The 15,023-nt window shown below is 38.3% G+C and overlaps 1 protein-coding gene across 2 annotated transcripts; it reads left to right on the top strand.

The window, feature by feature from the left end:
- Nucleotides 1-540: 540 nt before the first annotated feature.
- Nucleotides 541-14,197, top strand: LOC115430747 (fibulin-1-like). Of its 2 annotated transcripts, XM_030150939.1 has the most exons (17): nucleotides 545-713; nucleotides 861-966; nucleotides 3,481-3,634; nucleotides 3,785-3,938; nucleotides 4,633-4,695; nucleotides 5,579-5,668; nucleotides 5,767-5,904; nucleotides 6,332-6,469; nucleotides 6,555-6,698; nucleotides 6,822-6,944; nucleotides 7,108-7,233; nucleotides 8,401-8,520; nucleotides 8,628-8,759; nucleotides 9,487-9,610; nucleotides 12,706-12,842; nucleotides 13,220-13,357; nucleotides 13,954-14,197. In XM_030150939.1, the coding sequence occupies exons 1-17, from the start codon at nucleotides 659-661 to the stop codon at nucleotides 14,091-14,093; spliced, it is 2,082 nt and encodes a 693-aa protein (XP_030006799.1). In that variant the 5' UTR covers nucleotides 545-658; the 3' UTR covers nucleotides 14,094-14,197. The 2 variants fall into 2 exon arrangements, with proteins under 2 accessions (XP_030006800.1, XP_030006799.1); XM_030150940.1 differs by lacking the exons at nucleotides 12,706-12,842; nucleotides 13,220-13,357; nucleotides 13,954-14,197 and adding an exon at nucleotides 9,896-12,032 and having other exon boundaries at nucleotides 541-713.
- Nucleotides 14,198-15,023: the final 826 nt, after the last annotated feature.

Here is a 15,023-nt window from a genome sequence, read left to right on the forward strand (position 1 = left end):
AAGAAAAAAAAAATGAAGTTGCTGGCTGTGGAACCTGAACAAAAATGATTTTAATATCTTTGATTGTTAATATCTTCTGTTTAATTCTTGTTTTTCACAAATTCATCCCACGGGCCAGATTGGACCCTTTGGCGGGCCAGTTTTGGCCCGCAGGCCGCGTGTTTGACACTTGTGGATTAGTGGATGCATTTGTTTGACAGTGGATGTTTGGGTCTTTATGGGTTAAAATGCAAAAAGTTGAATAAAGTTTATCTTGTCATAATTTCTGTCAAAAAACAACAAAAACATTAAAATAAACGAAAGGAACAAAAACAAATAGGTGTCTGAAGTGACCAAAGAGCTGTCGGCAGTCTGTGTTCAGTAGTGTTTTCCTACCTTTATGACACCCACTTCGACCTGCCTGCAAATGGTCGCAGCAAATGAGGGGGCCAGTGTGATGGAGTGGGCAGCCCACAGCTCCGTCTACCCCCGCCCTCCCCACCCACAGAGCTCCGTGGACTCTCCACACACTGAGATGCTGCGTCTGCCTTCCAGAGGAAACACACTCCGTCTGCTGCACACACACATTCATCCGCTGTCCACTGACATCTCAACACGTTCACCACCACTGTGCAGGATTTGGATCATCTGAAAAGAGGAAAACTGCAGTTTGAGGCTGATGGCACGGTGGACTTTACTTTTATTTTCTCTAGTCGGAGTTCTGCATGGACAAGGTAAAAAAAAAAAAAAAAAAAAAATACACGCAGCATTGAGGTTGAGACACTAGATGCAGATTAAAAGTATTATTGACTCGAATTATTGCGTATTCTTCTACTATTCGGCCACTTGTTGAAGTCCATCCTTTTCCTTTTCCACATCAGAATGGCAGGTCTTCATTCAGAGGTGCTGTGCGGATGGGAGGGACAGGGCACTGAAAGGACAAGACTGTACAATCCTCCCCCTTCTCTCCTCTGACCACATCTGTAGGTGAGTTACACTCTGCAACACCTGGTTTCTTCTGCCTTATCCTGTGGATGGTCTCTAAATGAGAAATGAGGCCCAGGCACCATCTGTACAGGGGGTGCAGGTGAGAGGGGCCAAGTTTTTTAGTTTTTTTTCTCTGAAGGTTAGTCTTCCCTCATAATACCAGCACTGTTGCACTTCTGGTCTACAGGAATTAGAATTAGAATACTTTATTAACCCTTTAACCCAGTGGTTCCCAACCTGTTTTGGCTCGTGACCCCATTTTAACATGACAAATTTCTGGCGACCCCAGAAAATTCAAAATGAAGAATTTTTTTTTTTTTGCTAAAATAATTTGTTTTTGATCATGTAATAGTTTGCGGTACTATGTTGCAAATAAGTGTTCATTTTAGACAATATTTAGTCTATATAATATGTTTGTGTTTATGCATTTGGCAGACACTTTTTTTCCAAAGTGACTTACAGGGGAAAACCAATCAAAAAAAAAAAAAAATATATATATATATTATGGATGGAGGCAGAAAAGCCAGGTGTAGATTACTGCACAAAGTGAGAATTTGATTTTCTTTGGTCAGGATACGTACAGTCAGTCCAGCTTGGATTTACAAGGCTGACAATTAATACTGAACAAACAAGAACTCAACCTATGAATTATAAAAGAGCTGCAGCATCTGAAACCGACCACAATGAACATTTGAAAGATAAACAGTACCACAGTGCTTCAGTTTCAGTTTCTGTCAACTCACCATATATTTTTTAATAGTAAGTTGTTTTTTTTTTTTTTTGTTTTTTTAAACAATTACTAGAAATTTCAGGCAACCCCATTTGAATTCCAGACGACCCCACATGGGGTCCCGACCCCAAGGTTGAAAAACACTGCTTTAACCCCTGACGTGTCTGTGGTGAGCATTCTGAATGTATGATTTATTTGAAATATTCTTAAAAATTATAGGAAAATTTTCAAAACACGCTAATAGAATAGTCTTTGTTCTTCCCATAAACATCTGAGCATGCTCAGTGCACATGGGGGGGGCAAAACACAGAGCAGTGAGTGAGACTGACTCACTAAAAAAATAGACGGTTTGGGCTTTTTTTTTTTTTTTTTTACACTGTTTTCCTTGTGTTTTTTGTTTTTACTGTTGTTTGCAGTATCATTATGATTTTCCTTTTTTTTTTTTTTTTTTTTTTTTTTACTGTATTTTCACTGTGTGACTGCTTTTCGGAGTTCAACCAGGTGTCAAAAAGCAGCTGGACTGATGTAGAAAAAACAGCCCCAAAGCAAACACTACTGGGCCCAAATTCAAATCATTGTGGTTGTTCAGTGTGTTCCACTTCACAGTTCATGTTAAACATCCTAAATCTCTTACTGATGTACATTCTAGTGCCTTATTTAGTCAAAACCTGTCAAACTTCAATTCCTCTCTTTGCCTTTTTCTGTTATTCCACCCTATTTTGACCCTAAAACACACAGTAAAACAAAACCATTGAAGAAAAGGAACACGAGCACATACTCACAGCAGCTTTTATGACACAGAAACAGATGCTAATTCACAGCAGCACATTTACCTGGAATGATGTCTCAGGGGTTAAAGGGTTAATGCCAGAAGGAAATGTATTACGTTGCAGATTCTGCAAGTACAGTATAAACTGAAATATACAAATATAAGATGTAAAATAATACATAATTTATCAATCAGCCACTTCCTATGTGGTGCAGTTACCTGTGTAGTAATGGGAGCTTAAAAATAATAATAATAATAATAATAATATAGTACATGTAAAACATTTAACACAGCACAGAAATATAGCAATGCAACCTATGGCATAAATACTTAACAAAAAGAATGAAATGGTCAATTCATAACTAAAATTTTACAAGTAAAACACTAAAGATGTCAACTTTTTCCTCCCGGAGTTTAACAGCAAACTGGCAGAAGGTAAAAATTAATGTTTGTATTTGTTGATGTAAACGATGGGAACAATCAAACAAGAAAGACAGTCTGACAATTAGAACCTGTTTGAGACAGGCAGAAATCACCAAAGGAGTGAGAACGCAAGGGGAAATATATGTATCCTGTAGGATCCAGTGAAGTTTGTTATGGCATCTTTAAAAGCAGGAAATACCCTTTGGGCTACAAGCCTTAAATCATCTCTGTAGCCTTCAGCTTAAGCTACAGGGGAGGATTGTTACATAAAAAGTACATGGTAAGCAGAGGCGTTAAGTGGCCCCCTGGAGCATTTTAACACTAAAGGGCCCCGTGTGACTGGAAGAACATAGAGGTAGTGATTGATGAAATGGAGAAACACCTGGTTGACACATGGTCGGGAGGGGGGTGTATCAAGTATTCTCTACTCTTGTGCTTGTGGTTAGTTCAGGATGTCAAAACATAGCATGATGTATTTTTTTTACAAGTATTTTAAGTGATGCATGATTGGTTTTATCTAATGTAGAATCTTCATGTCATCACATAATTCTGAACTGAGAGATGACTTCATTTTTCTCATTGAACTGTCCAGGGTCGCTCAGGAGCAGTGCTGTGTCACAGCAGCAGCAGCAAAACCATCACCAGAAAACAGCCCCTGTAGCTTTGGCATCACGATGGCCCGTGAGCAAGGTGTATGTGAGAGACCGTTCTTCCCAGGAGATGTTTGTGACACCAAAATCTCCAAGGTGGTTTGCTTATGGGATATCAGTTAATTTAACCGTTACGCACCTCTGTGATCCTCCTTAAAATTAAAAATGCAGTCAAGCATCAGAAACTGAGGCTCTTTAACTGGTTTCCTTTGTTGCTTTGGTTTCTCTCTCCATGTTCTGTTTTAGATGTGCTGTGACTGCTGTATGCTTGGACTTACGGCAGCAAGCCAGGGTTCAAGCTGCACACTTGAGGGTTTGTTGCTACAGAATGAGTGTGGCAGTGCGGCTAACACATGCTGTAGCACAAACATAACAGAAGTAACTGAACGTCCTCCTCAAGGTAAAATGCATGAACAGTGACTTTATCACAAATAACTCAAGTGTGTTCTGTCTCTTGTGACTCGACAGGCACTACACTTTTGTATTGTGGGGAAAAAAGAGGCATTTGTAAAATAACTAAGGGGTTTGGCCATTGGCAAACATTAAATACATTTTAGCAAGAAAAAAAACATTAGTGCTTAAGGATGAACTTTTATACTGAACCATATTTAACACCCCTAACAACGAAAATGCAAAAAAGGCTGGTTTCCTAAGGAAGTAGTCATGTTACTATGGGTAGAAAACAGCAGTGTTTTCAAGAAACACTGTTTTGAATGTCCTTGGTGTAGCAGCTGTGGAGCAGATTGCTGCCAGACAGACCAACAGACAGTCTAGGTCACAGGGGTATTCACTGAGCTTAGCTTTAGACACCTTGCCAAATGGTGAATCTGGGCCAACTGGCGACTTGTTTAAGCTCGTAGCTTTTGTCGCCTCGCTGGCTTCTTCAGGTAGAAAAACACCAACATGTGGGAAGCACAGAGCAGAAAAAACACACCAACACAAAGAAAATTAAAGCAATGTGTTTTTATGTAGAGCAAAGACCAGAGTGATAAGAGCAAACAAACAGAAAAACTGCACTGATTGGAGAAGTTATCTTTTGTAAGACTGTGCTCAGTGCTTCATACTTATTATGTGACTGTTTTTCATTGCCACAGAGACTAATAAACCTGATCCTGATGTTACAACCAAGCCTCCAGGAGATACAGAGGCCTGCAGAGGTTTGTAACCTTCACATCTTGTTAGAGTTAGAAATCTAAGAAGCTTATTCACCATCCTCTTTGTCTAGTACAGGGATGTCAAACTCATTTTAGTTCAGGGGCTACTTATAGCCAATGTGATCTCAAGTGGGTCAGACTAGTGAAATAATAACAGAATGACCTGTAAATAATGTCAACTCCAAACCTCTTTCTATTTTTGAGAATAAAAAAGTAAAAATACACTATGAAAATGTTTACATCTACAAAACATCCTTTAAAAAAATGTGAAAAACATGTACAACCTGAAATTTGCTGAGAAATATGAGGGCAATTTTAAAAATATTGTGTCTCAGTTTATCATTTATACATTTTCATTACAAGTTACAGATCACAGTGGCTCTACAAAGGCACAAAACAGTAAGTAATAGGTAGAATACTGTTAAAATTGGACTTACTTCTTCTAAGACGTTTCAGGTTGTTCATATTTGTTCAGGTTATTCACAATTTTTATGAAAGGACAGTTTGTAAATGTAATTTTGCTTTTTTACACTAAAACAAAGAGAAAAAATTGAAGTTGCCATTATTTATAGGTTATTATGATATTATTATACTTGTCTGGCCCACATAACATCAAATTGGCATCAGATAGATAGATAGATAATAATAATGATAATAATAATAATAATAATAATAATAATAATAATAATAATAATAATACTGGATTAGATTTCTCTAGCACTTTTCAAGGCACCCAAAGTGCTTTACATAATTGATCTATGACCGGGTCTATGACTGCTGTGATACTGTATAATGACTTGTATTGTTGTCTGAAAATATATGGTTTTTTGTGTATGATAGTATAAATCTATCTCTTGGGCTGCCTATTATTTGTCTCTGCTTTCAGATTCCATTTGCTCCCAGCTGTGTATAGGTAATGGTACTTGCTCCTGTTTTGATGGCTATCAACTCAGAAAGGATGGTGTGACCTGTGATGGTAAGTGGTGCAAATAAAAGCGTCATAAATAAAGGTGTCATTACTTACCCGCAACAAAAAGAAACTGTTCCTTTATGAGTGGATTTTTGTCTCCTCAGATGTTAATGAATGCATCACTGGCAAGCATAACTGCATCTTTGGCCAAGTTTGCATTAATACAGAGGGCTCATTTCGCTGTCAAAGGGAAATAGCATGTGGAACTGGATATCAACTCACAGACAAAGATACATGTGAAGGTAACAAGTCACTGTAGATGGATGTACCTACAGTGGAGATCTGTAGGTAACACAGTGCCTATCTAAAATGTTACGGTGATACATATACATAGAGGGAGGGCTCATATAGCCCAAAGTGTACAGAGACAGGACGGGACAAGACAGTAGGACAAAACAGACATAAGACAAGACAAAAACAGATGCTGATTACATATTCATCATATGTATATGTATACAAGCAAGGAATGAATGAACATGTGAATATGAAGTTGGAGATTGTTACTTAAACACGAGCTGTAATAAAAAATAAAATTGTCCTGCGAAGAGGGGTGGTGGTGGTGGGTTTAGGAAAAAATAATAATAAAATAAAATGCTCCTGCTGAGATGTAAGTTATTTGTTCGTGGAATATTGCTGATCTGGACGTTATTTCTCCTCCCTCTGTTCCAGATATTGATGAGTGCGCTTCGGGGACCCATAACTGTGAACCAACTTTTTTTTGCAGAAACACACCAGGGTCATTCCGCTGCCACCCTAAGGACACATGCACAGAGGGTTACTTTCAAGATGCTGCTGGCAGCTGCATTGGTGAGTCTACCTTCTATTCAAATATGACAGAAGTGAAAGGTGATTGCATTATTGGATTAACTGTTTCTTTCTCATTTCTTATTAGACATAAATGAGTGTCTGGTCCGTGATACTCCATGCCCGTCTGGACAGACTTGTGTAAACACCATTGGCTCCTACTTCTGTCGTAGGAACACAGTCACCTGTGGACGGGGGTATCTACTCTCTGAGGATGGGATGCATTGTGAAGGTAGGTAGATGTTGTGCAGATAACCTGATTTTCTAATACTGCATGGAAAGAAAACACTGTATCTGACTTTGAATTCTCTGTTTGATAGAAGTATTTTTCTTGGTTGCCTCCTCCCTCATACAGATGTGGATGAGTGTCGTAGAGATAATGTATGTGGTATCCATGGCTGTGTCAACCTACAGGGGTCATATCGCTGTGAGTGCAAAGCTGGATACACCTTTAACACCATCACCAAAAAATGTGAAGGTAATGTATAGTGATGTTGAAGAAACAATTATCTGATATAACATTATTTTGATTGTTTCATTATTAATGTTTTTATGCCAAGGATGAATCCGTTGTAAAACAAACTGGGTGAATTTGTATCTCTTGTAAATTCATTTGTGGTGTACAATGTGTTCTGTTACAGATATCAATGAATGCAGACATTATCCTGGAAAACTCTGTGCCCACAAGTGTGAGAACACAGAGGGATCCTTCCAATGCAGTTGCAGCATGGGCTTCAAACTGTCCCATGATGGCAGAAACTGTGATGGTAACTCAATCTGTATTACTGCTGCTCATTAAGAAACATTAGGGTGATATACTGACAAGTGTCAGATATTTGGGAACCCATATCTGAAGATGTACAATCCCAATTCCAGAAAAGTTGGGATTTTGGGTAAAATGTAAATAAAACCAGATGCAATGATTTGCAAATCTCAGGAAACCATATTTTATTCACAATATAACAACTCAAATGTATAAACTGAGTGTACCATTTTAAGAAAAGAATATGATAATCTGGAATTTTATGGCAGTAACATGTTTGATAAAAATTGTGACGGTACAACAAAAGGGTGGAAAAGTAAGTGGTACTAAAAAAAAAACTGGTTGAAGAAAATTTTGCAACTCATTTTAACTGGCAACAGCTCAGTGATATGAATGAGTATAAAAACAACAGGCAGAGCCTGTCAGAAGTGAAGTTGGGCTGAGGTTCACCAGTTCACCAAAAAACTACATCTATAAATTTTGGAACCATTTCAAAATATTGTTCTTCTCATCATCCCATCATCTACAACATGAAATATAATCAAAGAAACCCAGGACCCTTTAGCAGATGGAATCCTACAGCAAACAAAAAAGGGTCGGCAGTTCGAATCCTGCTTCCAACTGTCCACATGTCAAAGTGTCCATGGGCAAGACCCTAAATTGCTCCCAGCAGGGCCTTGGCAGAGCCGCCTACTGGTGTATGAGTGTGTGCGTGAATGGGTGAATGTGAGGCTTTGTAAAGCACTTTGGGCAACATAAAAGTGTGAAAAAGTACTACATATATATATGTACTGACCATTTACCATTCCTCTCCCTAAACTCCAACGACATGCTACATAGTGGTAAATACAACCTTGTCACAACTTTCTGGGGCCATATTACTGCCATCAAACTTCAAAATTACAATATTTTTCTCTTAAAATGGTACATTTTTTAAGTGTAGTCATTTAATGTCTTTCTTATTCTATTGTGAAAAAATATAGGTTTATGTAATCTGCAACTATCTCAACTTTCCTAAAATTGGAGTTGTATTAGTTGTATCAGCATTTGACATATAGTCTTGTATATCAACTGAAATGTTTGGTATTTTTTTCTCATTTCTTTACATTTTCCTCCTTTTAAATTTTTCTTACTTTTTTATTGCATTTGTTTTCAACCTGCTTACTGGCAGATGTCAATGAATGTGAGGCCAACCCTTGCAGCCAGGAGTGTGCCAACGTCTATGGTTCCTACCAGTGTTACTGTCGCCGTGGTTACCAGCTGAGCGATATAGATGGGATAACGTGTGAAGGTACTATTTAGTTCGTGGAATAATGAGGTCAAATTGATACAGATGTATTATTCATTACAGCAGATCCTACTTATTTCATATCTGCCTTTGTTTTCCTCTATTCTCAGATATTGACGAGTGTGCTTTGCCTGCTGGAGGTCATGTGTGCTCCTACCACTGCTCCAATGCTCAAGGAAGTTTCTACTGCACCTGCCCTCCCACAGGATACACACTTGCTCCTAATGGACGCACTTGCCAAGGTTTGGAGACCAGTCTTAGTCTGTGGTTTTCAGAATGTGTAAAGAACAAAAGAAACCTGCTGGAAACACAGTCATTCTAACCCAAAATGAAAAGGGTTTGTGATTAACCCATAAAGACCCAAACAACCACTGGTGGTCAAAACCACCAACCAATATCAAATGTTTAATCACCTCTGATCCACTAATCCTATCAATCCATATAAATAATTGGTGTAAAATGCAGTTTGTCACCTTTTCATGGTCATCAGCTATGGCCCATTTGAACGTTCAGAGGCTTCATAGTCACCGTGGAAACACCGTCATCTTCTACAACATTGATTCACCAGTAAAATCCATGGAGTTGGATCAATGACAGTGGATGGGCACACTGGGTTTATGTTCAGTTAATGATACATTTTGTTGAAAAAGTCACATTTTCTTCATTTTTCTCTGTTTCTAATATTATGACAGTTAACTTTAATCGGAGTTTTTATGAACATCTACATGATCAGTGAATTAAATATAGGAAAATACCTGATTTGTATTGAAGAAATGCAAAATACAGAGGATAATATTATAATAAATGGGGATAAATTGTTTAATAAAGGTTAAATAGAGAGAAAAACTCAATTGGGAACTGCTAGAAAAGTAACACTGGGTCTTTGTGGGTTAATCCTCAGTCTTTTACAGCATTTTTAAAACTTTCCCTTGTTTTTTTTGTTTTTTTTTTCCATGTTTTTTTTTTCAGACATTGACGAATGTGCAACAGGGACCCATACCTGCTCTGTCTCTGAGAGCTGTTTTAATATCCATGGAGGATTTCGTTGTCTGTCCTTTGAATGCCCGCCAAACTTCCGGAAAGCAGCACAAGGGTGAGTTCTTACTCTGTAATGAGTAACTGTTGAAATAGAAGGGCTGATTATGTGTAGCGGTGTAGTCTGTGTTTTCTAAGTTGACCTCTTGTTTTACACTTAATCTGTTCCTGCCATAACTCGTGTTATCATTTGTTTCTGCTGTTTGTCAGTGACATTTTCCAGTAGTGATAAACACCTCCTCTGGCTTCCTCTGGCTTTCTCCTCTTAGTATCCCTTCCAGCCCATGTTGTAGCATATTTGCCTTTCATCCAATGAGCCCCTGCTTTCATTTTTCCCTTTCAGCCGTTGCGAGCGTGTATCTTGTGAGTTCAGTCGTAACCCTGCGTCGTGTTTCTTACTGCCTCTGAGAATCTCCTTCTACAACATCACTTTTCCTACCAACACTCCCATCCCTGCTGATGTTTTCCGGATGGGCCCCTCTAATTCAGTGCCAGGAGACCAAATGCTGCTCAGCATAGTCTCAGGAGATGAGGAGGGGTACTTCATTGTGCAGCAGCAGGCCCACGGAGGAGTGATCTCACTGCGTCGAACCCTGTCACAGCCCCGGGACTTCTTTCTGACAGTGGAGATGAGGCTAGTTCGTTACGGAACGGCACATTTATACATGGCTAAGATTGCTGTGTTTGTCACACACGAGCAGCTCTTTCGGCCATCGAGAACATTACCATATTAGAAGAAGCTTATAGTCTACCTTCGTTTACTCACCACTAGTGCATTATTTCATTTTTATTCATTCTTTCCCTTATGCTTGAGTTATAGTAAAGTTTTAATTCATCATTGTTAATGATAAGGGACAAAATCTACAACTCTTTCAATGCAATAAAACATTTTTTTATTCCAGCTCAACCAATTTGCCAGATTACATTTTTGCACTGAATAATGATTGTGATGTTGTTCCTTATAACTCCTTTTGAAACCATAAGCAAATCTTGTGTCATATGAGAAAAAGAATGAATTTTTATGAAAATAATAAGGTGCATGCATACTCTCCTACAGGATATAATTTATTACTAGAACAGCAACCAAAAATTTCTAAGTAACTTTTGTAAATGAACTGTGGTGTTAAGGTTCATTAATAGCTTTCATTAAATGTAGTTTATAATTTTGCAGTAATAATAGGAATATAGATGTTTTATGTACCACTAGATGGGGCTGATTAGCTTTTGAGGATCACTGCAACACTATGACAGGATTGTTAAAATATTTTGTATGGATGGCACCTCATAGTACCTCATGTCTGTATAGCAGCGTAATTTTATGTGTGCTTTCTGTGTGTTTGGAATTAATAAAAGACAGATAAAAATGGCTTTTTACTTCGTGATACCCAAGCAAACACACTCACCAGAAATGGTTTTTGCCACTACTCTCCGGCTTCCTCTGCTGCGGTTGTATTTAATGTTGAAACTAATTTTTCCAATGATCAGATCCAAGCGGGCTCACCATAGGATCAAACAAGCCTCGCCTTAGAAGAGAGTAAGAAAAATAACCATGGCACTTATTTATGGGTACCTGGGGTCCAGCCAGCATGGGGCTCAATTAGTGGTGCAGCAGCATTACAGCTCATATGATGGATGGTGCTTTTAGTGTTGGTATTGGGTGGTTATCTGTTAATTTGCTGTAAATGATACCAAAAAGACCGGTAGCTGTATTGGTCAGCTGGATAAATGCAACCAGACAAATTTTCCACTTTTTCACCTTCTTCCTGCAGATTTCTGGGGTACAGTGCATATTGAGCTGATTGAAAATGTCAATTTATTAAATATTTATGTCTGGAAATAATTTTCTTGCTTTTAAATTACTAGGTTATCTAACATAGGAATTTCTAATATTATCTCAAATTAAGGAGAGACTTCAGCTGTAAAAAAAATATGATGAAATGCGTCACGATACTTCTGCTTTTATGGAAACGAAAAGGCCATGCAGTTGTTTGCAATGTTGCTGTCAACCAACCAACCAACCAACCAACCAAACCGATTCTTCTGCTTTGTGAATGTCACTGGATCACAATAAATGTAATTAATTCTTACATACCATTTTTCTGGTTTTCTACTATTCATTTTCCCCCGGGGGACGTTTTGCTGCTGAGGAATACCACACCATCCTCCCTGTGGCTTTGGCTTCTATTACTTAACTACTTGGACTCACCTGTGTGCTTCTAATTACAGGGCTCTGCTCCTGGTGCCGATTTTGAGGTTAAGTTTGAAAGCTCCTCTGTGTTCACATTGAGGAACACTCACAAATATGATTTCAGGGTTTGAAATCAAGGTTTGGCTTCTCTGAAGAACCATGGAAGGTCTATAGGGCTATTCAGGTGCTGCCAAGCTCTCAACTCAAATGTATGAAGTGTTTTTTAACTTTTCTTTAAACAAATCTGTCATGGCGCCATCTGTTTTGTACCTGTCTGTTACCTTTGTGTTATCATGACTTTTCCCATTTCATTCCATTTTTCTCTTTTTTTTTTCAGCTGCATTTGAATAGAGTTCTTATTCATCAGTTCAGATCTGCACTGTTTCTTTTAAGCTTGAAGTTTTTTTCTGTTTATCTATTTATCTGTTTTTTTTTGTTGTTTTGTTTTTTGTTTTTTTTTTCATGGCTATACTTTTTATTGCTTCTCTGCTGTAATGTATTTAATGTTTTATGTAAAGCACTTTGAATTGTCTTGTACATGAAATGCTATGACACGGTGGTGCAGTGGATAGTACTCGTGTCTCACAGCAAGAAGGTCCTGGGTTCAATTCCAACACCAGTCAATGGGGGTGGGACCTTTCTGTGTGGAGTTTGTCTGCGTGGGTTCTCTCCAGCTTCCTCCCACAATCCAAAGACATGCACTGATAGGTTAATTGGTTAATCTAAATTGCCCATAGGTGTGAGAGTGATTGTTTGTTTCTATATGTCAGCCCTGCGATGAACTGGCGAAATGTCCAGGGTGTACCCCGCCTTCGCCCGTAAGTAGCTGGGATAGGCTCCAAGCGACCCCCGTGACCCTAGTGAGAATAAAGTGGGTTCAGAGAATGAATGTATGAATGAAATGCTATATAAATAAACCTGCCTTGCCTTTTTAATATTACCTCTTTTCTGCCACTCTCTTCTAGAAATGATGTCTCAGTCAGTTTGCGTTGTGTTAAGGCCTGCCAGCCTGAGGACTTCAACTGCCTTCTTGATCCGGTCCACCTTGTCACCCACACTGCTCTCTCACTGCCTACGTTCAGAGACTTAAGCAAACCAGAAGGTAAGAAAAAATTCATTCATAGGAAGTTTTCTGTTGGTTTTGTTTTCCCTCAGTCAATTACATTCAATATTGTGCGTGATTTGTGTATGTGAGTATGTGAATGTGTGATTATAAAGCCATCACGAATACATGTTCGTATTCTGTATCATATTATTTCACTCAATAACTTGTAATAGCAGATTTTCAAATTTGCTGCCTCATTGAAATAAAACTTTCCACCCACGGACCTGCCACAGCACATAACTTTCTATTACTTATTTCAACCCACAGGACAATTGTTTAATTTGAATATAAACATGTGATTTTAAGAACCAGCTCTACTTTGTGGTTTGCTTCTTTCAAACTAATAGAAACATAAAAATCTATTCTTTCTACAGAAATTGTTTTCCTGCAGATACATACTCCGACACTACCATCTACTTTACGCACAGCTGATATTTCTTTTGAAATCATGCCTTCAAATGACCGGTTCTCTTTTGACGTGGTGAAGCGGTTCCACAAGGACATGATTATGGGTAAGAAACCAGACAGTACACTCTTTACCATAACCCTTATACATGCGCGAAGTAGCGGTGGGATTTAAATCCAATCAGAGGTCATGGGAGGGGACAATGGGCATCCATCTTGTTTTCCACAAAATTGCCAGGTTACAGCATTAACACTTTGGCCACCGTGTCAAGTTCATTTGTTTACCCATGGCAGCTGTTCCTGCCTTTCAAAGTTAATTCAACTTGTTTAGGCCTGAAAATGTCACTGAGGACAGGCCAGGTTAGGGTTAGGGTTAAGATGGATGCCCATTGTCCCCTCCCATGACCTTTGATTGGATTTAAATCCCACCGCAACTTCGCGCAAACCAGTTTTAACTTGGATTGTGCAATTTGCCCCTGCTCACTCATGCATGAAAACCTGGGTCTGTAAATTTGGACAAATATCCACCAATCCCCTACCTACTGACATCCATAAAAGAAAATTCCAAAAATTATCAAATGTGGAACTGGGTGTAATTTTTCAAAATGTATAGTTTTGTTTTTTTTTTATACACTCTGTATTTATGCATCAGTCATTCTCAGCTACATTTCAGCTACTAATCCCAATATGTCTCATTTGTTAGGTGTTGTCCGGCAGCTACAACCTACTACTGGACCCAAGGACATTATACTGGAGGTGGCTATGAACTATGGCAATTCAGGGGTAGTTTTCCATCGTAATATTGTCAATATCCACATCTTCATCTCTGAGTTCTGGTTTTGAGCTGGCCTGGCTGATGAAAGGAGATAGAAAATCAAAAATGATCATTAATAGGCTTTACCTGGGCACATTTTATCTTACTGAATGTGTTTTAATTAAAAAAAAAATCAAGAGCACAAACTTTTGTATTTTGTTGTTGTTTTTACATAAATGGAGCTGAATAAAATGACCTAAATGTGTCTGTAGTTTGCAAGTCATCCATGTGATTAGTTTTTGTAATTTTGGTAGCATGAAACAAACACAATTTCAACAAGCCAGATATCTGTAAAGATGCATTGAAAGTTCGTAGCCATCAAAGAGAAGGGGAGTTTTAATATGTGTTTGAATACTTTGATTTGTTACTCTGTGATGCACTTTTAAGACAGTGTTTAAGTTTTTTTTCCCTATTTCATGTGTTCTGAGTAACCTGATACAACATACTTCATCAGATAATAAAAAGCATAATGTCAACAACATTGATTAGGTTTTGTACCATTAGACTGTATGAACATCTGTGAATAATTGAGACTATGTTTAGTTGTGTTGTGATTTTCTACTACTGCAGATTAAACCAGGCTTCTTCTAGTTAGCATAACTGAGGTTTCCTGAATTACTAAAATCTGATAGAATGTCCTGTTTTTCCTGTAACTCAACTCTTCAGATTCCCCATTATAACATACCACTTCCAGTTTGTGAAGATATTTCTAGTAATTCCACTCAGAGAAGGAATAATAGGAATCCTATACTGGGAATGTTTGCCTCTTTGAATGCCTCATCTTAAAACTGAGAAATTGCTTGAGGTGAATACTTCTTACCATCCATAATCAACTCCTCTCCACATCGATCTGCCTTTCACCACCACCATGCTCTGCCTGGCCAGTGAAAACACAGGGGACAACCATACAGAGGAAAATCCTGTGATCTAAAATTCACCACTCTACAGGGAAATCCCTA

Source organism: Sphaeramia orbicularis, chromosome 12, assembly GCF_902148855.1.
Source record: "Sphaeramia orbicularis chromosome 12, fSphaOr1.1, whole genome shotgun sequence".
NCBI classification, from domain to species: domain Eukaryota; kingdom Metazoa; phylum Chordata; class Actinopteri; order Kurtiformes; family Apogonidae; genus Sphaeramia; species Sphaeramia orbicularis.

What these genes read in the sequence shown, in the direction of transcription:
- LOC115430747 (XM_030150939.1), top strand. Translation starts at nt 659, where the DNA reads ATGGCACGGTGGACTTTACTTTTATTTTCTCTAGTCGGAGTTCTGCAT. An exon ending in AGACAAAGATACATGTGAAG is followed by an intron (nt 5,905 to 6,331) that starts GTAACAAGTCAC and finishes CCTCTGTTCCAG; the next exon opens with ATATTGATGAGTGCGCTTCG. An exon ending in TGCTGCTGGCAGCTGCATTG is followed by an intron (nt 6,470 to 6,554) that starts GTGAGTCTACCT and finishes ATTTCTTATTAG; the next exon opens with ACATAAATGAGTGTCTGGTC.